The sequence below is a fragment of the Chelonoidis abingdonii genome, chromosome 15, assembly GCF_003597395.2.
Source record: "Chelonoidis abingdonii isolate Lonesome George chromosome 15, CheloAbing_2.0, whole genome shotgun sequence".
NCBI lineage: Eukaryota > Metazoa > Chordata > Testudines > Testudinidae > Chelonoidis > Chelonoidis abingdonii.
The window spans coordinates 44397828-44422895 of NC_133783.1; the positions used below are offsets into that span (position 1 = coordinate 44397828).

Genomic DNA, 25068 nt, shown 5'->3' on the forward strand with positions numbered 1-25068 from the left:
AAAAAAAAAAAATCAAGCTCAAATACATCCATCGCTGCGAACAATAAAAATTTAAATCAGAATTTTAAAGATAAACACACCACTGGTGCACAAAGCAGAAACTGGCTGTGCAGATGTGCATGACCAAACAACTTACAGGAAACTAAGACTTACGACCCTATCAAGGGTCAACATCCCAACCCTACTGTCAATACAATGAACATATAAACAGGTTGTGGTCAAAATTTATGCCAGTTTGGAGATTTGCCTTTATTCTTTATAAAGTAACAAAAGCCCTGAGATATGGACGTAGTAACAAACTTTAGCTTCAGTTCCCTCCTAAGTAGATTGTTCTTGGCGATCCTCTCCATATATTACTTTGTATTCCTCTCGCCACATTTCTTGACACAGAGAGTAACTGAGACATTTGAGATCTAACCTGACTACCAGCAAAACAGCACTACACTTCTACAGAGCTCCAAAGCTCGATTCTGGCTGCAGGCCTTTACTTCTACCTGTCTACTCCAGATCCATTTCTTTCTGTTCAAACTACAGTCTCACTCTCCAACAGCTCCTTGTGGATGTCTACCCATCAGCTTGAGCTCAATATAGCTAAACAGTGCTCTTAATTTTGCCCCTCCAAACCTTCCCTGCTACCTCCTCTCTCAAACACTGTGATCATCATCATCCTATCAGTTATTCAGACCTGTAACTTGGGTGTTATCTTCAAGTCAGACCATTTTCTGGGTCCTCACATGCAGGCTTTGTTCAGTACTGCCAGCCTGACGTGATCAAAAAAACAAACAAACAAAAAATCGCAAACCAGTTCTCCCAAAATCATGAGATTGGCCCCAGAAACCATAAGTATATCATATCATGTATTTTGGTATGTCTTGACTTAACTTCCCTCTGTGTATGTGTGCGTGTGCACACATGTACACAAAAATACATGCCTCTTCTTGGCTGCTCAGATGGAGACTCCACTTACTATCTTACGAGTGAGCAGAGGGTAACAGGGAAACTGCCATATATTTCCTATCTTGACACTCCCTTCTCCTTGGTCTGGATCGCAAGTAGAGTAGTCATCCCAAGCAGTGGGAGACAAGAAAGTGTTGCTGCTGGGTCCGGACTTTCCCCTGACTTCCCGCTCCATTCTCTTTCCAAGGACCATCCTCTCTGCTATAGGGCCATGCAAGGCAGAGCTCAGTGGCAAGACCCATCTGTATCCTGTGCTCCAAGGCTCTCACACAGCTTTGCCCATGTGCCCAGCCCTGAAAAAAAATCAAAGGATCAGAGGAGCTGCTTGCATCATTGTGAGAGCTCCTCCTCCAGTTGCCAAAATCCCATGACTTACGATCTATTTGCAAGAGCTGGCAACGCAACTCTGTCTTCCCCTGACTGCTCAGACAGAGCTGCCCACACCTACCATTATCCCTCTGCTGAGGGAGCTCCCATTCTATGCTCTCTCTCACTCATTCACTGTTCTCTGAACCCCCACTCAGCCTCCTGTTTGTCCCCACAGCCCCTTTTCCCCACTCCCTTATAATTCCAAAATCTGCCTCCTGGTCCCCACAGCATCCCACTCCTACTCATTCTGTCCATTCTTCTTGCACAGTGTCTCAGCTGACCTCATAGTTCCTGTGTCCTGTCTAGCTCTCCTGAGCCATAGCATGTCAGCCATTTTGCCTGTCATTGCGGCTTCAAACTCACTGAGAACAGTGGCAGGTGTCAGCCATCTTTATTAAGGGCACTTCCACATGTAGATAGACTGTAAGGAAACCAAGACCATCTTGCTGGCTACAGCCCCACTGACAGTAACAGAGATGGTGGCCACTTTGAATAAGAGAAAATTAAAGAATTGGCAGCCTATCATCATGTTTTCATGAGACAGGATAAAAACAATCCCAAAATTGCTAGAGTTCCGATAAAAGTCACAGGAGCTCACAATACTGCATTTCTAGGAGTATATCTACAGAAACATGTACTGCATGGCAAGCTGAGGTGTTAATCTACAGCACTCTAATAGGGACACACTAGGGCAGTGGTCCCCACCCTTTTTGTGGCCAGTAGCACATTCATGTTTTCAGAAGTGTGTGGCGGGCGCCAACAATTTTTCAAGGCTTATTTTGTATTTGTACATTAAATAATGCAAAAATCATCATTTAACTTTTAGATAATGTTTTCACTCTTAGCTCAGAGATAAAGATAAGATAAAAAGGGTAATTTTACATGTAAAAGGTATTAAATTAAATTATTTGGCAATTACTCTTTCACCTTACCATGTGAATTTGCTCTTTTTTATCTACCTGTAAGAAAAATTAAGGCGTTTTTACAAAATAAATATCATAAACATTCGGTCCATTCTGCAGAGAGGGAGCAGTTTTTGTTTTTGGCAACAGTTCTGGGCAGTGCAGAGAGAAGCCACGAGGACAGAGAACACTGGCGCCCGCAGCACTGTCCCCAGTAGGTGCGGGGCCTAGCTTCTCTCCCCGGCTGGGCACTAGGCGGGCCCGACGCCTGCCAGGGACAGAGAACACCGGTGCCCGCAGCCTGCAGCCCCAGAGTTCTCTGTCCCCAACAGGCACGGGGCTGCGGCTTCTCTCCCCTGCTGGGCACACATAAATGCCCCAGTGGGCGCCATGGTGCCCCGGCACCACGCTTGGGGACCACGTGCACTAGCGAACACCTTTAGTGCCACCAGAGTAGCGTCCTCATGGTTACAGGGCACACCACAGTGGGTGCTTAGATTTAGAGCACAGGTTTACAGGAAGTGGTTTGTGTATGACAGCCCAACAATATGTCCTTTCTTAACCATCACCGCGCTTAAACTCATGTCCAGGCTCTCCTCATCTTCATATCTTGCTATATCGCACACCCTTCATTGTGGAGCCTGAAAAGTGTAATTGTGCCCACTGATCCATTCGGAATGCCAGCTGCAAGATAATTATTCTCAGCCTGTTGCTTTGGACTAATGTCTCCCTTTCTTTGGGTTGGCTTCTATAGCACTTCTTTACATATCAAAACCAAACTACTGTCTTCACTTTCAAGGCCTCTTCATGATCTATCCCCACCCAACCTCTTCTCACATTCAGCATTGAATAGGTCACTCTCACCTCCAGTTGGGCCCATTCCTCGCTGTTAATATTTCAACTGGCCCTCCATTCTTTCTGTTACACTGCCCTCAGGCTTGGGAGATGCTCCCCATGAAACTCATTATCCTCCTTTTCTTGATGTGGCCCTCAGATTGCTAGTGTGCTTGAGAATACAGTCTATTATATTTACTTACTATGATCTCACTTGTTCCCTTGGTTACTCCATCTGTCTGTACTTCTATCCAGCTGTTGTCTCTGAGTCTGTGTTAACGAAGGAAGGAAATTTTTTAAGCGTCTTTGGCGCAGGGGCACTGGCTTCTTGTTCTGTGTCTTTGTGCAGCGGCCTAACAGGTTCATGACAGAGATTCTTTGTACACTACTCACAAATAAAATAATAGAGACGTAGTATTCTCTTCTATATAACTCTCTGTTTGGTTTTGTTTGTATATATAAGTATGCTTCTGATTCATAGCCACACTTGAAAGATTTGTCTAATAAAATTCCACACACAGTCTGATAATCGGCAGATTTAAGTTCTCAGTCATGTAAAATAAGATCCACTTATTTGTGAGGAAAAACCTCTGGATATATCAATGAAACTTTTTGGCTAATTCATCTGGCCTTTATAAAAAAAGGTTAATTTCATATATTGGTATTAAGTCAACTGCAAATACCACCTGTGACGTACATGGTAGTACAAAACCCTAGAGAGACAGACAGACAAGTTTATTTTTGACAGTAAATGTACGTACGTTACTGTATTATCTCCTTTTTTTTTTTTTTTTTTTTTTTTTTTAGAGCCAGTGAGTGTTCACGCAAAAAGCTTATATTAGCCCCCATGGTTTATTATATTTTGGACTTGAGGTATTTAGACTGCTGAGCAGACAAAATACAACCAATTTGAAAGTCTCACCTATTAGACCTATGTTTTTCGCTCTCCTCCTACCTCCACCATATTTAATGGATATCTTAGAAGACCGAAGCCCTCTATGTATCTATGAAACAGGTACTTCAGGAAATAGTAGTAGCTGTTTTGAGGTCCTTATCCATAAATAAGAGCAACTAGTGTGATGAGAACCAGGAGGTGGAGGAAGTCACCACTTAGGTGAAAGGAGGAGCAACAATGAATTTGGAACAAGAAGTCACTTCCTTCCCCTATGCAAGATTAGGTAAAGAATGGAAGACAGTTTGGGATCCCTTCCCCTACAACACTACGTCTAATACCAAAATACAGATGTAATGAAGTAGATAGAGAACGCTAACATCATGGCCTTTACCATGGTGATAGATATACCATTTTAAAAGTGATCCCTGAGCTATAATAGTATATTTTAAGATTATTTTTATGGCACTTCATAACTCTGATCCATAGCATCCTACTGATAATTTAACTCCCTATGTTCTAAGCTATACATTGAGTCCAGATGACAACCACCATTTGGTTGTTTCAAGATCTGCCTTTCACATATACAGAGTCAATTTTCATTTGACAACAGTAACAGTCTGAATAAAATGTTTTAAATCTAGGCTAGGAAACTGCCACCTTAAGTGAAATTTTAGAGTAAATATATGAGCTTCAGTGTTAGCTATTTTTCTTTGCAAAGTTTATATTTCCTTAAAAGTATTGTATTGTGGTCTGCAAGTTAATACATTTTACTGTGTGCACAGTTGCTTCAGAGACATCATGGTCCATTCAGCAATTCTACATCTGAGCCCAAAAGCCTCTTTAGATTCTCATAATCTAATACATCATTCCCACAGGGAACAGACTCAGAGAGGATGCTGAAAGATACACACATATCCCGTTATCCTCTGCTGCCAAAATGGAAGCAAGCTCATGTTTGTCAGTGGGAATACTCAGGGCCAGATTTAGAGCAACAAGTCCAGACCTGAGCACCTTCTGGCTGTCTTGTCTATTTAGATTAGATGCTCTTCAGGGCAGAGACTGGTTTCTTAATGTGTGTTTGTACAGTGTTAAGCATGAAAGAGCCTTGGTCTTGATTACAGAACTTTCCCCCAAAGAAAATTTAATGTGAAGTTTAAATTTAATCATAAGGAGGGATTTCAGATCTTCAAAATAAGAAAAGTGAGGTTCTGCCTTAACAAAAAAATAAAAAATAAATTAAAAAAAAAATCAGGCAGGCACATTTGAATTATCATTTTCAGTCCAGGAAACTTTTATAACCAAGGCCCATTGTTACTGCATAAGAGGATGAGATGAGCTCACTAACACACTGCAATCACATTGTAATTAATATAGCATTTGGTTACCTTATTAGTGCTTTTAGTTGAAGGTAGATCAACATCTGTATTTTCATTGTATACAAGCTACAACATCTCTCTGCACTAAAAATAAATGTATTAAAATAGAATTCTTACTTGTGGATGTCTGGTTTTATCCAATAACTTAACGCAATTAAGGAGCAATGTTCTAATGGTGCCATAGTGTTTCTTGTTCTGGTTTTTTTTCATCATCATATTGCAGGCAACTCTAAAAGAAAGTTGTATAAAATAGTAGACACTTCAATGACATTTCTGTGTCTATTATTTTTTTTTCTTATTAATTTTCTGCACATGTAAGCATTCTACAAATCCCATCTTTTTGAGCAGGCTTCCAGAGAAGGACTCAGGTGACAGAGAAATCTGAGGAATGGCAAGACTCTGATTCAGTTAATATCATGATTTCGCTGGCTGATTGTTGTACGTATAAGGGGAATGTGGTGATGTTTTGGTTTTATAATTTTTGGATTGCATTTTTTAACTGATGGCCAGAGTGCCTAGTGCCCAAGACAGACACTTAATGTCTTAATTTAAATCTAATTAAGTAAAATATTGCAACAGAGTTTTGCTTCTGTAAGACACACTTACTTATACAAGAGAATTGCCACTGGCATTGTGAAAGGGTTTTGGTATTTATCTTCGGTTTCTTCACAAAGAGTCGTGAGGTCATAGAGCTTTACTATATCGCTTCCACTTGCTGAAAAAGAAGATTTTTCCATTAGCCAGCCTGACAATATATAGGTCTCAAACATTACTTATTAACCCAACCAAGGAACTGCTTACCTTTAAATAGCCAGTAAGTATGTCCTTCTTTGGTGCAGTTAGATTTCAGAAAAGATAGGATATTTTGAGCAATATCCTTTATCACTTTGGTAGAAAAATTGGAGTTTTCCAAATTGGGAATATCTTCAGTCTTGATCATTTCATATTTCTGTATAGAACGTATTTTAAACATATTTTGAAAAATCCTCATACTATATACTAAGGTTGGCTATACAAACAGAGAAGCCTTTCATAATCTATTAAACTGAAAACAGGAGTTCCATTATTAATGTTTGCTAATACTGAAAGCCCTCAAAATATGAGCTATGAATTTAGTGCTGCATCCAATTATGTTCGTGTAATTTTACTACTTACACCCTTTGTACTGTAAATTGCTTTGTGTATGATTCTTTTAATAAAACTACTGGTCAGGGCGAAACAAAGCTAAATTCTGTGGTCTGGCATTTAACACATACAGTAATCTCAATAAAATGATGCAGAATGAATGTGGTTATACTGAATATATTGGTTTAGACTATATCATTTACAGTTAATTAACTCTGTTGCATCAATATATATTAGTAATGTAAATAAAGTTTGTACTGACTGGACAGCAGATCCATACTTTTACTACACACTAGTTTATAACATTTCTGTATTTTCTTTACAAATTTTAAGACTGCTGTATAATTTAAGATTTTTCAGATCTGCAAAATTAAGTTTACTTTGAGTTTGGAGTTGTACACTTCTTAAAATTTGGAAGTAGTTATAAGAGACACCTATAAATATCAACAAACGATCATTCAAAATGGAAATGCTGACACTTGGCCCTTTCATGTTTTCCGAGCACTTCACACAACAGCTTCAACCTCGCTGGCTTCTAGATGCTACCACAATATATATCCTAAATATAAAGATTATGTTTAAAGAACATTGTTCCGATTACAAAGTCAAGCACTCAAAAGTTAAAAACATCACGAGTTAACAGTTGCCCAGGCATCCTTAGTTCTACCTCCTTGTGCATCCAGCTGTACACTAAATGAGACAGGAGTCCTGTGGAAACAAACTATATATGCAATCATGTAATTAGAGACACTATCATAATACACAACAACGAGAGAGAATATTAAAGTTTCATCTGTAAATCTGGAATTTCCTAACTTTGAAGTGCTTGACTTTTCAACATAGATAACATTCTTTTAATGTCTGATTTGTAATTTCCTAGGTTTGCGTGTTAGTAAGGAAACAAAGTAAACTAAGGCCTGGTCTACAGAGCAGAGGGAAGGGGGGGGGGGTAATTGATCTAAGTTACGCAACCTTAGCTATGTGAATAACATAGCTGAAGTCAACGTACTTAGATGTACTTACTGCAGTGTCTTCACTACGGTGAGTCGACTGCTGCCGCTCCCCCATCCATTCTGCCTATGCCTCTTGATGAGCTGGAGTACAGGAGTCAACGGGAGAGCGCTTAGGGATTGATTTATCGCGTCTAGACTAGACGCAATAAAATCGATCCCCGCTGGATTGATCGCTGCCCGCCGATCCTGGTGCTAGTGAAAACATACCCTACATGTCCCCTTCATGCATCTTCAGCAGGGCTTGAATTCTGAATACCTTCAGTACTAAACCACAGAGACCTGTACTTCAAATGGCAGAAGTACGTACATCAGCTAGCAGCAGGAAGCGGCTGTTAACCCATTTTCAGGTGGTGGGGGAAGAAGGGCCTCTTTTTAATTGTTAATCAGTTCAGCCACATCTGAAGAGAATTTCATGGAACTAACAAGAGTGATATCTCTAGCCCCAGGACTTTGTTTGCAGTCAGCCTTTAAAATGTGGCAGAGACAAACAATGGAGGTATTACAGTTTCTCAAAAAAAGATTTATAAGAACTTTTCTAGTGCAATGTTGCTACCAGTTCCCACATACTAACTTCATTGCTATGAATGTATAAGTTGAATTAATCAGAGAATTGGTAAAGTGGACATAATGTAAGACATCAGGACTTACCTGAACAATTCCATTAACATGAAAACACATCACAAGCTCTGGGACATTACATATTAAGTTGTCCAACCAATAGTCGATTCCTGTTAACACGTTTATTGGCTTGTTGTTATCCCTACAACAAAAATATTTCTGGTATTGCTTGGAACAAATAACGATTTTTTTTTAAGTCATCAGGGTACATCTAGTAGAGGTTTTGTTTGTTTTTTTAAAATCACTAGTTACGATAAATGTCTGTTGAGAGCTTAGCTATGTGTGTCAGTATGAGGATAACAGAGCAATTGAGGTAAAAAGCTTTCATTTGTGACAGAGGTTATATTTTAAACTAGCACATGGAAGGAGCTATACTAACCACTGTGTTGACACTAGCAGATGTTACTGCTAATGGAATGCATGCACATTACTGCCGTCACCACTTTAAAATTACAGCCCACACTATTACTGAGATCACCCATAATTTTTCCCCTAAAAAAGGTGTTTAGAAATCTAAGGGATTAATAGAATTAGCTGGAGCCAAGCACATTGTAAACTTTTACACAGTTCTTCCAAGGCACCTTAGTTCTGGGCTGCATTTACAGTGTCCAGCTAAGTGAATCCTGGGTGTCTTTTGAACAAAGATGGCCCAAACTGGCTTCAACTTTTTAAGCTTGCCTCCATCTTCCCCACCCTATAAAAGATAGACTTATCTTTCCTCCCAACCTTGCGGTAGGAGACCGGGCTCCTTCACCTATGTATGGGCAAAAAGAACTCACAGCAAGAACAAAAGAATGAGAGAACAGAGTAACCACAACATCAAGTAGATATTTTCAGCTATTTATGGTTGGTATCAGTAACCATATTTTGCATGGCATCCAACACTTCAGCATTTGAGCATCTCACAAATATTAATGTATTTATCCTTACAACATCTGTGAAAAGTAGAGAAGCGATACTCCCGTTCTACAAATTGGAGATTAGAGCAAAGAATAAGGGTCCTGATTTTCAGAAGTGTTGAACACCTACAACTCCAACAAAGGCAATGGGTTGCAGATAGTTGGCACCTCCAAAAATCAAGCCCCAAGTGTTTTGCTGAAAGTTACACAAGAAGTCTGAGGAAGAGCCAAAAAGAGAACCAAGACATCCTGAGTCCCAATTCGGTGCCTTAGTCACAGAAATACCCTTCTAATACCTTATGAAATCATTACCATTTCAGTAATGAAGTAGAAAATTAATCTTTAAATGCAGATTAAGAAATACATTATCCTACAAAATTTATTATATATATATATATATATACACACACACACACACGCACACACACACCCAACCATCCACCCCTGAATATGAAATTGAAGCAACAAATGAGTTGTTTGGGATGCACATCACATTAATCTAAGAATTCACCTGAGACGCAAGCTCACAGCAGGGTATCTTCCACCTCCAAATATAGGCATATTTGATCCTACTAACATGTGAATATCTTCAAAGGTCCACAAGATGTTCCGAACAAAATCATTTTTAAGTCCCTTTGTTTAAAAAAAGAAAAGGATCTATAAATAATCCACTCTTAATTTTTTCTCCATCACAATCCGGAGAATTACTATAAGAAAGCAAGATGCAAAAAAGGCAAATAAAGGACAGCACAAAGACTATGCTATGTGTTCACAGTAACTTAAAAGACCAAGATCACAGATGACAAGAGCTATTTCTACAAAAGGATTTAATTTTTCTCCCCTTACCACCAACCCGAATCCAATTTAGGCCAAATTTAAAATGATGTGTTAAACTGGGGATTGTGTTTCCACTAAGATTCCACATAAAGCATACCTGACTGTTTTCCCCGTCATTGAACAAAGTACTCAGGTTTTGTTCTTTGGGGGCTGAGGCCACATGCCCCACTACATATGAGGGTTCAAGAGGCACACTTCCCTGTGAAAAGCACAAGGACATAAGGAGTGATTCTGTTGCTGAGGTCAAGTCAGGCCATTTTCAAAAGTGTATATATATCCTGAACATTAGAAGCATAAAAAGTGAAAACCTTAATTCCAACTTTGTTTTGTTTAATGTGTACAATTTTCTTCAGCCAGTGGCTTACTTCAGTTCTTTCTTACTGTAGCTACTGTATTGGAATTCTAGTACAATTTGTTCAAAGTTAAGTCTTCACTGTGACAACTTTACCAATGCAATCTGTATGTGGTGATCTAGAGCAGAGAATCTTCATAATTCTTTATGAACCATCTGAGTTATCTAGTGTCCCTATTAGTGGTATTTTCTTCACAAAGGTGGGTGATCATTACCGTCTGAATGTAAACAGAATGCTGGAGTATTTTAAATGTATTAAACTTACATTAATTATGAGGCTACTCTACATGCACAACAAATACTACTTTCCATAATGTATTGAAACATCCATTGCATAGACTGAACTCTTAAAATATTGTACAAAGTCCTTTAACTTCAGAGAACCTTAATATTCAATTCTACTGTTTGATAAGATAAAGAAAGAAAAATCTGGCTCCTACGTTGCACACGTTTTCAGCCACAAGTCAATCTCTTTTTGGCCCCTTTATGAGCATTTACACTGAAGTCTGGAGCAATACTAACCAATCAAAATGCACATCCAATTGCTTGTATTATATTGTATGAGTTCAGTAGAACCTATTCTACTCGGGGTAGTCAATACTATATGATCTCTGTTTACTTTGATATATAATCACAAAATAGATATTTGCATATGCTGCTTGAATGGCTTAGAGATTAACATCTTTCTGGATGCCTAACTTTCTCTCGTCTTCATTAGTGTAAAGTCCACTACACTTAATAAATTCGTAGCCATAATGCAGAAAATTCCAGGTACGTTCAATAAATACATTCTGAATGACTGATTTTAAAAAACTACCAGTCTGAACACACTCTTTTGGTGAGCATCAAGATTTCCTGTTCTTTAACATAAATACAGTTTGACCAAGATTTTGCTTCAGTAAGTTTGGATGTTTGCTTTGACATCAATAAATACTGAAATAATATTAACATGCACTGTGAGAAGACAGAGAATTCTGAAATTCTTCAAGATTCCAGGTTCATCCACTTCAGCCCATGTCAAAGCCACAAATGATGATGATCACCACGCCTTAGCACATCCTCACAGTACCAGCAAAAAGGCTAAAATAGAAGCTCAATGGAAAGAACACAGGAAACAGAATAAGGAAAGAGCCATCTTTTTTCAGTACGACTGTTGAAGAAACACCACATTGTCAAAATGCAGTTCCTTTAAGATTGTCATTGACTAAAACCAACAAAGAGCAAAAATGCGCAAATACGATTTTTCACGCTAACTCAGTATTGCAATACATTGTATGAAAAAAATCACTTTTCTAATACCCTCCCATACTTTTGTTTTCTAGGAGCAGGCAGGACATTCAAGTTAAAAATACAGACATATAAACGTATTCCAGTTTTTTATGATCAAGTATACTACAATGGAGGGCAAATGCTCATTCTGGAATGAAACCCAACATTAGAATTATATATTAAAAACACATATTAATCCTATTTAAGGAAAATCAACTATAAGCAAAATTAGTTTTTGATGTCTATCTGTATACAGATCATAAAGCATTAGGTACCATATAATACTGCTCAAGGAAAGACAAAAATGGTGCTTTTAGAAGCCTTGCTCAGCTAGACTCTTCTATGTTAGATTCTGCTTCTTTGGATAAAAGGAGGACTCTTGACTACTACACTTTTACAGCTTATATTAGGCACCAAATACTGCTTTCCGATAAAAAGGAAGGTCTGTTAAGATTTAACCCATACTAACCTGATTAGAAGAACCTGGATCTTCAGATACTGAAGAAGGCATTTCAAAAGGGGCTGGCCAGGAAGCTCTTCCTGCTTCATCACTCTCATCAGGAGCTGGATCTTCATGATGCTGTTCTGCAGTGGAAGAAACTGGCTGAGCAGCTCCATCACCATTAATGCTGACAAAAAGACAAACTGGTTAGATATTAAATCTCTCTTTGAATATTTTTTGTGAAAATAAAATGCAGTAAAGACACAGACAAATGCTGATTTAGTTATAAAACTACTCAGCAATACCCATCCAGTAAATTCATCAGTTAGAACAGAAAGACGGGTGTCCAGGATCATATTAAAAATCCTTGAAAATTACATGTTTTTCCGATAGAGCAGTACTGCAATGTGTTTTCAGCTAAATCATGCTTAGATACTAAAATATTTTAAATAAAGAACTTACTTGCATCAGTGTTATATTCTTAGAACTACATCCTCTCTCGATTTTGTTTTAGGATAAAGAGATAATTTCATATTTTTAACTTTTATTTCAATATAATGAACAAGAGAAAAGTAAACTGGGTAGAACTCACAAGTTATGCAAATAAAATTAATATAATTAAACCACCTGTAATATAAAAACTTGGAAAGTATAGCCTTCTGGTACCAGTGTTCTTTACTCTTCTTCTTTCTTTGCCACTTCTGATCTATTAGTCTTTGATAGAATTCTTTTAGCCACGTCCAGTCCCCTGTCTAAGCAGCATAAATAAGCACAAAATTAATGTGAAATAACACATGAACGAAAGAATCTAAGTTAAGCATTTACCAGATACAGTATAACCATCCAAAATGAAATGATACAAAATAAAATCTGTTAAAAGATAAGTTTTCACAACAGTGCCTTGACCTCTGAACTCTGATGTCAGAATTCAGTTATATTTAACATATTTCAGTGAAATCTACTCTTCAAAAAAACAGATTATAGTTTCATGCAGTGTTAAAAGACTGAGTAATAGATTTGTAAAACTGTCCAGCAATATCAAAGACATTAAATGAAAAGGGGTATTTTAAGCATACAATGCCCTCAGTTAAAAAGATGTCTGATCTGCTAGTGCAACTTGTAGTTCTACAGCAACCAGAGAGAATCCACAATAACTAAGTGTTTTGTGAACATGTTTTGGTCTTTGTATATAATTCTCAGCAATTTCGCTACATTTGCTATACCTTTGTGCTGACAACACTGCACTTGAAATATATATATGCCACGTGGCCAAAGACATTAACAAAACAAATGGTCAACCTGAGATGATCTCATGAAGAGCTCATGAATATCTAACTCGTCCAGTAAAAGGGTTCGTCCAATACGGTGTACTGCCATGCTCACATGTGACTTGCTGTACGGTATCTTCAGAAGTTTTTTAATGTTCTTGCAAAAAAGACAAAAACAGAAAAGTTATATTCCCCACAATTACACTGAATTATAAAGAGAAGATTAGTAATTAGTGTGTTCAAAAAAACCATCTATCATGAGTGGGGAAAAAAATAAAAAAAATTTTACTAAGAAGGACAAGTCTCTCTCTTTTTTTTTTTTGTTTTAAAAAAATACCTTCATTCAGCCATTTCACACTCCTGAACCAAGTATGCCTCAACTAGGTTTTCAGAAAGCCTTGTTTCTTATCTGACAGTAACAAAAGGCATCATTTCTGAAGGCAAAAAGACCATCTTGTAGCTCCGCCCCCATTTTCCACCTTCTGTGTTTCTCCCTCTGGCTTTCCTCTCCTTCCTCTTGCTCCTCTGGCCATGTCTTGCCACTTTTGCTTTTAGCTGTAGCTCTAATAGTCCCCTCTGAGGAAGTAACCCATTGTGGCAGCATGGTGTATCAATAAGGCTACATTTTAGTCATGGGTATTTTTAGTCAAAGTCATGGACAGGGCAAGGACATAAAAAAAATTCAGGACAGTGACCTTTCCATGACTTTGACTATACACTCCTGACTAAATCTTGGGGAGGAGGGGGATGGCCCAGGGGTGCTCGAGGGGCTCCAGGCAGAGGCATAGCTAGGCAGCTGCCTCCACCCTGAGTGCCCACTCCGCAGCTCCCATTGGCCAGAAACCATGGCCAATAGGAGCTGCAGGGGCAATGCCTGCAGGCAGGAGGCAGCATGCAGGGCCACTGGCCACACCCCCACCTAGGAGCTGAGGGATGTCGCTGGTTCTGGGGAGCTCTCTCGCCCGATGTAAGCGCCACCCAGAACCCTCACCCCCTCCCACGCCCCAACGCCCTCCCACACCCAAACTCCTACTGCTGATGCTGGGGACCTGAGACTGCCCCAGCAGCAGCCAGCACAGCTGGCCCAGGAGCTGCTTGAGCTGCTCAGGCGGCCCTTGGGCAGCAACTAAGACTGCAGCAGCCAGTGTGATCAAGCACTAAAGATCAGGATTGCTTGTCTATAAAGTTAAATCACTGCCAGAAAATCTCTCGCTTCAAACTAGTACAGTCAGAGTGGATTATTAAACAACTGGAGTCTAATTTACACTGCAAGTGGAAGTTGTCCTTGCTTGCCAACGAAGCTGTAATAGCAAATGTATGTGCTCATCATTAGTTTAAGCAGAGCCCATTCCTACAGAAGTAGTATATCTGAAAAAAAAACCCAAAGCCTTTGATATCAGCTGTCATCACTCAAGATATTACTACTCAGTATGCTACTAATTCAACTGCAGGACCACAGGGCCCAGGGGTCTTAGTCTTGGACCAGGACACCATTGTGTAGGCACTGTACAAACAGAACAAAAAAAGCACCAAGAAGCTTACAATCTAAGCACAGGACAAGAGACAACCGATGGATACAAACCAACAGACAGAGTAAAAGGAAGAAATAAGACAAAACTGGTATCACGATGAGCAGTGGTCTCAGCAATTTAGCCATCATCAAGTGTTTAGCAGGCTTCACAGAAAAGGAAAGTTTTAAGTAGAGTTTTGAAGGATGATGATGTATTAGCTACTTGTAAACTTCTGTAAAATTATCTCCCAAGCACCTCCTCCATGGTTGGGAGAAAGTTGCTTGTCTGAAACTTTAGCAAATGGGAGATGATGGCATCATGGGGGGATCAGAGGCTGGAGTCAACATCTCCGGAGTGAATAAGAGATAAACAGAGAGGACAGGCCATGAAGGACCTTGAAAGCAAAGACAAGCAGCTTATGTCTGATTTGATAGAGAAACAGGAGCCAGTGAAGGAATGACATGGTCAACGCATGGTGGATAAGAAAATTACCTTTGCAGCAGCATTTTGAATGGATGAGAGCAAGACCAGAAAGAAGGATGATAAATTAATTGAAATGATGAGAACCTAGACCAGAATTTAATTGTAGATGGATAGGAGAGTCTGTACAGTGCAGATTTTTTCACTCTGACATCTCTAAGATTTAGATATAGCCTGGAGGTAGAAGCAGATACCCAGTTCAAGAGCCTAAATGACAGGCAGAATGGAGCTAATGTCCACAGTGATTGAAAAATTAGAGTTGGAAGGGGGAGATTAAGAACTCTGTTTTAGCTGCTTTGAACTTGACCCCACAGCTTGACATCCATGAGGAGATGTCAAAGAGACACACCAAAATTTTAGATTGGACAGAAGGAGACAGCTCTGGAGTACAGAGGTAGATTTCAGAATTGTCAGCACAGAGATGACAGACCAATTTGTTTGCAGATGAAATTACCCAGAGATAAGGCGTAGAAAGAGAAGAGAAAGGGACCAAGGACAGATCCCTGTGGAACCCCCATAGAAAGTTGTTGGGGGGAGAGGAGGATCCTTCAGAGGACATGCCGAAGGAGTAATGAGAGAAGTAGGAACAGAATCATGAGAGGACAGACTCACAAAAGACAAGATTTCAAGAAGAGGCGCATGGTTGACAATGCTGAAAGTGGCTGACAGGTCAAGGAGGTTGAGGATGTAGTACTGTTTCTGAGCTTTGGCTAAGAAAAAAAGTCAGACACTTTAGACACACAAGGTGGTCCAAAAAAAGGTATTACTTCACCCACTTTGTCTCTAATATCCTGAGACCAACATGGCTACAATTACAACACGTACAACAATTAATGACTTTGGCAAGGACAGTTTCAGTGAGTGGTCACCCAATGAAATTAACAGGCAACAGGTTTCAGACAAACAAAATGAAGTAATTCTTCACATAATGCACAGGCAACCTGTGGAACTCATTGTCAGCAGTTGTTGTGAAGGCCAAAACTATAACTGGATTCAAAAATGAATTAGATAAGTTCATGAAAGACAGTCACTGATGGATCTATTAGCCAAGATTATCAGGGATGCAACCCCATGCTCTGGGTGTCCCTAAACCTCTGATTGCCAGAAACTGGGAGTGGATGACAGGGGATGGATCACTGGACATTGCTCTACTCTATTCATTCCCTTTGAAACATCTGGCATTGGCCACTGTTGGAAGACAGGATACTGGGCTAGATGGACCATTGGTATGGCCATTCTTATGTTATGTTGAGTGCAAGAGGGGGAAACCAGATTGGAGATGATCTAGGCTGGAACTGGAAGAGAGGAACTCCAGACAGCAGTTGTAAGCAATGCATTCAATGAGCTTAGACAGGAAAGGGAGGGGGGTGGTAGTCGGAGATGCAAATAGGGTAAAAGGGGGGGGGGAGTTGGTTTTTTTTCTGTTTGTTTTATTTAAGATGGAAGAGACTAAAGCATGCTTGTATTGTGAGGGGAAAGAGCCAGAGGAGAGTGCAACGTTCAGGGAAAGAGTAACAGAGGAGATGAGAGCAGGCACAGTGAGATCAGTAGATAGAATGTGGCCACTGAGTTGTTAAAGGAGCAGCGCAGACAAGAATCTTCTGTGTCTGTGATAGGGAGGGAGGGAGGAGAGAGTTGTTGAAAAGGAATGGAAGGCAAGATGAGCAGGGGAAAGATAATTTATTCTGTTAATTTTCTCTTGGAATAAATTTACGAAATTCTGTGTGGAGAGAAGTAGAGACAAGATGGCAAAAAGGTGGCTGAGACTGCAGACATGAGATTCTCTCCCAGATTCACTCCCCAGATTTCCTAGTGGGAATCTTACCAAAAAAAAAAAAACTCTCTTCCTAAACAGCACTTGCAAATTGGTTTCCCAATCTGTCTAAGTTTCATTAATTAGAAAAGCATTGCAAATGGATTAACAAAAATATTAAATTTGAATCCTACACTACCAATATTAGAGCTATTTCAACTAGCACATACTAACTCAGAGCTCACAGAAGTCCCTTTCAGTTGATGTTAACTGAAAAGAAAACCTCCAAAGCTTTTAAAATGAGAGAGGGATTTTTAAGTGAAAAAAGTTTGCATGAACACAGTAACAGTAAGTTAAGAACCTAAGAATGGCCGTACTGGGTAAGACTAAAGGTCCATCAGCCCAGTATCCTGTCTACTGACAGTAGCCAATGCCAGGTGCCCCAAAGGGAGTGAACCTAACAGGTAATGATCAAGTGATCTCTCTCCTGCCATCCATCTCCACCCTCTGACAGAGTCTAAGGACATCATTTCTTACCCCATCCTGGCTAAAAGCCATTAATGGACTTAACCTCCATGAATTTAGTTGACTGAGTTATTGTTACTCAAGATCACAAAAATGAAAGCAAAGGAAAGAAGTTGAAAACATAAAAGTTACATGTTGAATATGCTACAGAAAACCAAATTCTCATAGTGAAACATTAAGGAGAAAATGTGGATTCATGTTTAAATGTTATTGCATAATACTGCCACAGAAAATACAAGGTTAGTTTACAATATTAATTATGCAAAGAAATGTTTTAAATGCTTGAATTTAATACAAGAGATTTTCAAAACAAAAACAAAACCCAACCCCCACCCAAGAACTTATTCCAAAATATTGTATTTCTGCAAGCCCTACAAATATCTTTATTTGGAGATAATGATCATCTTGTGCTAATACTTTTGAGAGTACAACAGATAATATAGCTGTCATATAAGCAAATGATAAATGTCTGAGTATTCATCAGAATATTTAATTATCAAGGTAAAACAGGAGGCTCTATTTTAAAAGCAGGGAAGGTTGGTCCCATAACAATATTATTCCACTGATAAGTGTTTTGGATATACAAAAATGCCTCACTTAGATGCAAATATTTTGTTGGAGGGCCATTGGCACAGTGGATAAGCAGTTGTCCCCACACCATTACTGACCTACTGAGTTCCAAATAAGGGTATAGGGAACAGACCTCTTGTAGGAGCTTTCAGAAAGCAAGTCAGGGAACAGCTTGGCAATGGGTCTTCCCTAGATACTCACATTTGACTAGGTGTGGGTATAAGCTACTAGAATGCTCTTCCCCTATTGCTAACTTGAGTTAGATATAGTAGAATTTACTGTAATACATTCAAATAGGCTACTAAAGTAGTCCTTGTCATGCTCTCATTCAGGTCAATAGCAAAACTCCCACTGCCTTTATGGGGACAATATCATGAATGCTTGATTTTAGCAGCTCACTATTTCAACTTTTTCCCCCCAAATGTAAAATTATGGGGAGGGGGGATTGTCTTTTCCCCTCCTCTTTGCTTCTCACCTCTCCTCAATGCTTTTCTGTCCATCTGTATCTTTGGGTATGTCTACACTCTAAATAAAAACCTGAAGCTATTTGTACTTTATTCATTCAGTTGTCACAACTATAAGCAAATAGCCAAACTGAAATAAGGTTCTCTTAAATAATTTAATAAAATATTACTACATAAAATAAAATCACTGTAGCATAAGCCATAATCAAGATACAATTACAAAACTGAAGAATTATTGAAGTATAAACTGCACATACCTCAGAATCGGACACAACATCCACATCATTTCCAACTGAGTCAATGAAGTCATATGCCATGCCAAAGCTATTTAAAAAAAATGAGAAGTTTAAACCATTGCATTTTGATATTTAAAACATAACTGCTTGTTCCTCAAAGTACCTAGTGCCTCTTTAAGAAAACCCATTCTTTCATAGTTATAAAAATAAAAAGAGAGAATCTACAGAACCATTACAAAAGTACAATGGGATCTGAGCTCTAAACACCACAATATTATTTTGAAGTTACAAGTTGTTTCTTTGAAGCCATCTTTAAATTGTTCTTGAAATCCAGTTTTCAGTCATTACAAAACACAATTTTTTTAGAGAGATAAGGCAACTATACAAGATGCTTTATTTGTTTTGTAACGGAAAGGGTGTTAGCATATCATGAAAAGTGGTTATTTGCCAGAAGGGAATAAACATTCATTTTCCAAAAGTTTGTGTTCTTTTAAGTGATTAAAACTGTATAAGCTAAACCCTGTTTAAGAGCTGTTCTTCTTCCTCCTTTCGTTTTCATTTAAGATAATGTTGACTATTTTATTATTTTTAAAACTTAAATAAGTTTTATGGAAAATGACTCAGTAACAAAACAGCCTAATTTTAATAAACACAACACCCTTACTTTTTGTCTGCTTTATTTAAAACCTGTATCTCTCCAAGTTGCATGTAATTCAAAGCAGAGTGTTTCCTACGTAGACCACTTTTTCAAATTGAGATGAATGCACCATCTATCTTAATGTGACCAGAGACATTCACACAGCCTGAACTGGTGCTTTAACTACTAGAATTTGGTGTTTCCCTGGGAAATTTGTGCATTTCCATCTGTGAACAATTCCAAAATAAAAGAGGTAAAGAAAGTAAAGATAGGAATTCACTAGCCTACCTAATCAAAACATATGTATTAAGTCTGCCCATTGTTTAATGTTTTTTAAATATTAGAGGTAAAATTTCCTGGTTAGCAAAGGGTCCACAAGAATTATGCGCCACCTAAGCCCTAATTTGGCAATTTAAGATGTGTGAGCCCTGTGTGATTTCCATCCTACATGCCAATCTGCTTCAGCAGATCATCTCAGATTTGACACTGGCTGTGATACAAGAGACATTTTTTTCATTGCTGAACCTTCCTTGTCCAATTTCCAAAATATCAAACCACCATATTTTCCTTAGGTATTTGCCACCTATTTTTATTTTTAAAACATACATTTATTATTGTAGGCATAGCAAGAAAATATCCATAAATATGTCCATTCCTACTGCTGAATTTCCAAGCCGTCAGCCAATTCCTGACCAAAAGTCAGGAGGCTACAAATTTGTTTCAGAATATTATTCTTTTTTCCTTATATGATCAAAGAGCAGAATTCCTGTTACTACTTAGTCAATCTAGCCTGACCAACTGATACCATCCAATTGCATGTCTGTAGTCAACGTGAAATGAATTTGATTGTCTCAGTCCAGTTGCCAGCATACACATCGCAAAATCTACTATCATAACTGGTATCCTTAATCACCTCCTAAACAAGAAGGATTAAAGCATATTGCGTGAGGGAAGGCAAAAGAGAGTGCAAAGACAAAAAAAGAAGGAGAAACAGAAGGGATAACAGAGAATAGAACAATTTGTAGTGATGTCAGTGTTACCTTGAAAATAGTTTGCTCTTCTTGCTGTTGCCAAGAATGGTTGTTCCTGCTGGTCCCAATTTGGCGCTTTCACGTAACCAATTAGCAGGTGGAAGTTTCAAATCAGTCTTCTCTTGAAGACGAGCAAATGCTGCTTGTGGTGGTGCAGATGAGTATTTCACCACAGCACTGCTTTTTACTTCGTTACCTCCAAGAAATAACACCGATCCCTAGTTTGCAGAACAGAAATTAGAGTCCTTCATTCACAAATTAGTTTCTTAAAAAGTTACTAGACTTTACTTAATGTAAGTTCAATTCTATTAACTGACTATACTAGAAATATAATTAACAACAGGCCATTTTCTACCCAACTTAATTAATGCCTAATCCTGTAAAGATTTACACATTTAACTTCACACACTGTAATGAGTTCCACTGACTTCAGTAGTATTCTTAAGCATATGCTTAACTTTATGTACTTGGAGAAATGCTACTGAAGTCAGGGGAACTTACCAGAGTGTAAAATAAAGCAAATGCTTTTTAAATCTTTGTATGATTTAAATTAAAAAAAACACACTGCAGAACATTGCTCTCATTACAGATTAAGTATAACAGTGAAAAGCATTATGTGCTGACATAAATAAGTTTTATAATTACATTTTAACTACTGTACCTCAGTCCTAATGTAAATATACTATTACTAACATAATTGAAGACCGTGTATTACAAGTCAGACAACCTTAACTAAGTACATGTGCAGCTATGTGCTCTGCTTATATTAGCATCTTTCATTTTAAGCCTCCCAAGCTGTTTTATACCTATATGCAGAATATGCATCATTCCCACAAGATTAGTAGTAACCAACCTGTATCAGCGTATCACATAACATCTGAACATCAGAATGAGAAAAAACAAACAGCAACATAAATGCATTTTAAGTATTACCACACAGAAAACTGAAACAAGCCCTCCTTCTGGTGTCCAGCTGTTTTGCAATGTGCCAGTTGTTCATTCTTCACCACAGAGGTTAATGTTTTCAGCAGTAATATGTATGCTGTGTGTAGGAAAGGTCCAGATTCTGCAAATGAATCTGAGTGAACAGACCCTTAAGCCCAGGCAGACCCCCAAAAGACCTGAACTGGGGCCTGTCCCTGTAGGTCTCTTTACTAGAGCTTCTAGTTTGACAATGCTGCATACAATAGGTGTAAAGTCTAAATATGCAACAGTCATGCATAGCAAAAGTAACCAGTAATCTCTTATGTGACAACAAAGATGAAAATTCTTTTAGATGATTGCCTCAGGGCAGCTTCATCTCATCTACACTGGGATTTCTGACACTAGTGTAGCTGCACCATGCAAACTCTTACTCTAGATAATTTATACTGGTACAGTTTACTTTAATATGAAACTGAAGCGAACTTCCCCAGATCAGATCTACACTAGGGATTTGCACTAATTAAGCTATACTAGAAGCTGAAATCCTAATTTAACAAGGTTATTTTTATCGGTCTTGTACAGAACCAAATACTCTCAGTGCATAGCAAATAAATAATAAAAACTGATTATCTTGTAGAGCCACGCATTTGTAATATTCCTTTTTATAAGGAAGGTTAGCAACCTTGAGTTTAGTGAGACCAGAGGGACCCCTATATTTCATTTCTAATTACTATTTTCAGAGGGCTTGGCTTTGCAACCCAATTGGGCACACAAGCATAGATACCAACAGTTACAGTATGGCTAAACGCAACAAAGATTCAACAGCTATGCCCCAAACCCTAGTTTTGGCTGTTGCATTAAAATACCAAAGAAATATTAAGGAGAGTAGGATTTTTATTTTTTTTTGTGGAGGAGGAAGAGGGGAAGTCAGAGCAAGGAAAATGAAGGCAGGCAAGAAGGGAAAATGGTTTGAAGAGAAAAGAGAATTTAAGGCTACGCTGGTTTCTTTATTGAAAAACATCCCAACAGTGGCTCTGGAGAGCTCCTCTTCTTTCTCCTGCAGCTCAGGCATCACAGCACTACACAGAGTAATTTGGCATACTAGGAAGTTTGCATTGTGGTAGCAGTTCATCATTATCCTCACAGGGTATGTCAGTTTACTACATGTTTGCAGTGTTGTTTTATCTTGTTGGTCCAAGGATACCGGGAGAGTGAGGTAATATCTTTTATTGGCTCTATGTCTGTTGGTGAAAGAGACAAGCTTTCAAGCTATACAGAGTTCTTCTACAGGTCTGGAAAAGGCACTCAGAGTATCACAGCTAAATACAAGTCGTAACAGGTGTCAAACTGCAGTGTCGGCAGCAATGCAACCCACCTCCTAAATTGACTGAATTGTACCTAAGGGGTGTTCTCCAGAAGTCATTCCTACTGTGACAGAAGAGAAACTGAAGCTAGATGTGTGGTGTTATGAGTTACGCTGAAAGAGGATGGCTAATGAACCCTCTCTAATTGTATACAGAACACTTACTAATAATTGCCAACGTTTAAAAAGGCACCTTTACGTGTTTACCTTGAAATCAGGTCACCTCTATGAAGCAGAATCCAGTGAAAGAAATTGAACTCAGTAGTGATCATTGTAAGGTGCAATGTTGACAAGATTAACAGATGTCTATTTTTTAAATTTAGCACTTTTTATCAAAGTACTTTACAAGCACTCCCTCATCCTCGAGAAATATATTTCTAGCAACTCCTCTGGAGTAGGCCCATATTTATTTCCCCCTCTTCAAGACACGGAAAGGAAAATGAGTGATTAAGTCTGTTTCCCAAAGTCAGGGAGGGTTTGTGTCTAGAATGAATTTGTGTGTGCCTGGCATCCAGGGCTGTGCTCAGACCATGCTCCTCTTCCCTACTTTGCACTTAAGGCTTATACAAATTATCACTTATGTTGGTATAACTTGTGTCCCGCAGGAATGTGAATAAGCCAACTCTCCTCTGTCAACAGTGTCTTCACTAATGCGCTAGAGTGACACAGTTGCATCAGTGCAGCTGCACAGCTTTTAGCGTACACTATCCCTAAGTGGCAGCCCAGTCCATGTGTCAAAAGAAAACCCACGGGTGGAGTGAGACAATCACTTCACAGCGCACTCCCTGTAACTGTAGGTATGGAGAGTTCAAGGCTGACAGGCACCCAGACAATGGGAAACTGCCACCACGTCAGTGTGCCAGAGTGACAGGTGCCAACCGGGCCGCATGCTGGCAGACGGTGCGGGTGGCCATGTCCCCGGCTTGCTGACACCCCCTCCCACGCACCTCAGGGGGGATACAGTGGGCGATACCCCGGCTACGGACAGAGCCTAGGTGTGAGTCCGCAGGGCAGACACCCCGGCGTGTGCGTAGACTGAGGAGAGGAGCGGGCACCTCGGCTCTAGGACATCGTGTGAGAGGGTGCGGGAGCGGAGCACACAAGCGGACCGGGCCCCACCGAAGCGCGAGCTCCCCGCGTGGGGGAGGCTGCCGCTCACCTGCTTCAGCTCCTCTGGGTCTCCCGTCAGAAGGCCGGACCCCTCTACGTCGCTTCCCGCGGCGGGGCCCGCTTCGGCCCAGGCTCCCCGGGGCGCCGGGGGCCCCGTGCCCTCCATTGGCTCTGGCCTCGCAGTCAGCCCGGCCCCGGCGGGGGCAGGCTGCCGCAGAACCGGAAAGAGATTGAAGCCCCGGCTGCCGGCAGCGGCCCAAGAAGCGGAGGGGAAGGGGAGAACGGAAGTCTCGCGGAGAAGGCTCCTTCTCGCGGGACTTGCCGAAAGCGGCCGGCTACAGGTGTTGCCGCGGCTCTTGTGTAAGCTCGCGGACGTGCTTGGGCACGTGCGTCTCGGGCTGGGCATGTCCGCGCGCTGCTCTCGGGGGCTGCAGCTAAGCTCCACTGTGGAAGGCGGCTTGTTTCATGGCTGGGCCTGTGGCCCTCATAAAATGGGCAGCAACGAATCTGTTACATGTTGGGCGTGTGTGGAACTGGCGCCCCTGCAGAATGCAGCAGCCATCCGAAAAGCTAAGCGAATGTTAGCGGTCATTAGGAAAGGGCTAAACAGTAGGAAAATAGCATAAATCCATGGGATGCCCACAGTTTGAGTACTGTGTGGCGTTCTGGTCCTCCGAGCCAGAACTATATTAGTACCGGGGAAAGTACAGAGAATGGCAACACAAATGATTGGGGTATGGAACAGCTTCTGTATGAAGTCAGTTTAAAAAGACTGGGACTGTTCAGTTTAGAAAAGAGCTGACTAAGGGGGGATATGGTGGCTATAAAATCATCAGTGGTATGGAGAAAGTGAAGAGGGGAGTGTTATTTATCCCTTCACATATCATAAAGAACCAGATGTTGCCCAGTAAAATTAATAGGCAGCAGGTTTAAAACAAACAAAAAGAAATACCTTTTGAACTCATTGATGGGGGTGATGTGAAGGCCAAAAGAATAACGGGGTTCGAAAAAGAGATAAGTTAATGGAGGGTAGGTCCATCACTGGCTACTAGCCAGGGTGGTTAGAGTTACAACTCTATGCTCTGAGTCAAACCTCTGGCAGCCAGGAGCAGGGACTGGACAACAAGGGATGGATCATTTGATAATTGCCGTGTTCAGATCATTCCTTCTGAAATATCTGGCACCGGCTACTGATGGAAGACAGGATATTAGGCTAGATCAGGGATGGGCAAACTTTTTGGCCTGAGGACTGCATCTGGAAATAGAAATTGTGTGGTAGGCCATGAATGCTCACAAAATTGAGGTTGG

The 25068-nt window shown here is 39.9% G+C and overlaps 1 protein-coding gene across 1 annotated transcript in view; it reads right to left on the bottom strand.

Annotated features, from left to right (window-relative positions):
• Positions 1 to 23992, bottom strand: part of LOC116827244 (erythroid differentiation-related factor 1-like) — a 60150-nt gene extending 36158 nt beyond the window's left edge. The window contains exons 1-13 of the mRNA XM_075072675.1: positions 23810 to 23992; positions 20373 to 20581; positions 18717 to 18783; positions 13188 to 13313; positions 12516 to 12640; positions 11916 to 12075; positions 9923 to 10024; positions 9500 to 9621; positions 8120 to 8231; positions 6135 to 6282; positions 5940 to 6048; positions 5451 to 5562; positions 1073 to 1250 (exon numbers count right to left, since the gene is read on the bottom strand). Of these exons, the coding sequence (XP_074928776.1) occupies positions 1073 to 1250; positions 5451 to 5562; positions 5940 to 6048; positions 6135 to 6282; positions 8120 to 8231; positions 9500 to 9621; positions 9923 to 10024; positions 11916 to 12075; positions 12516 to 12640; positions 13188 to 13313; positions 18717 to 18783; positions 20373 to 20581; positions 23810 to 23926 (1687 nt within the window). The 5' untranslated portion in view covers positions 23927 to 23992. The remainder of the gene's footprint in view (positions 1 to 1072; positions 1251 to 5450; positions 5563 to 5939; positions 6049 to 6134; positions 6283 to 8119; positions 8232 to 9499; positions 9622 to 9922; positions 10025 to 11915; positions 12076 to 12515; positions 12641 to 13187; positions 13314 to 18716; positions 18784 to 20372; positions 20582 to 23809) is intronic.
• Between the last annotated feature and the right edge of the window lie 1076 nt (positions 23993 to 25068).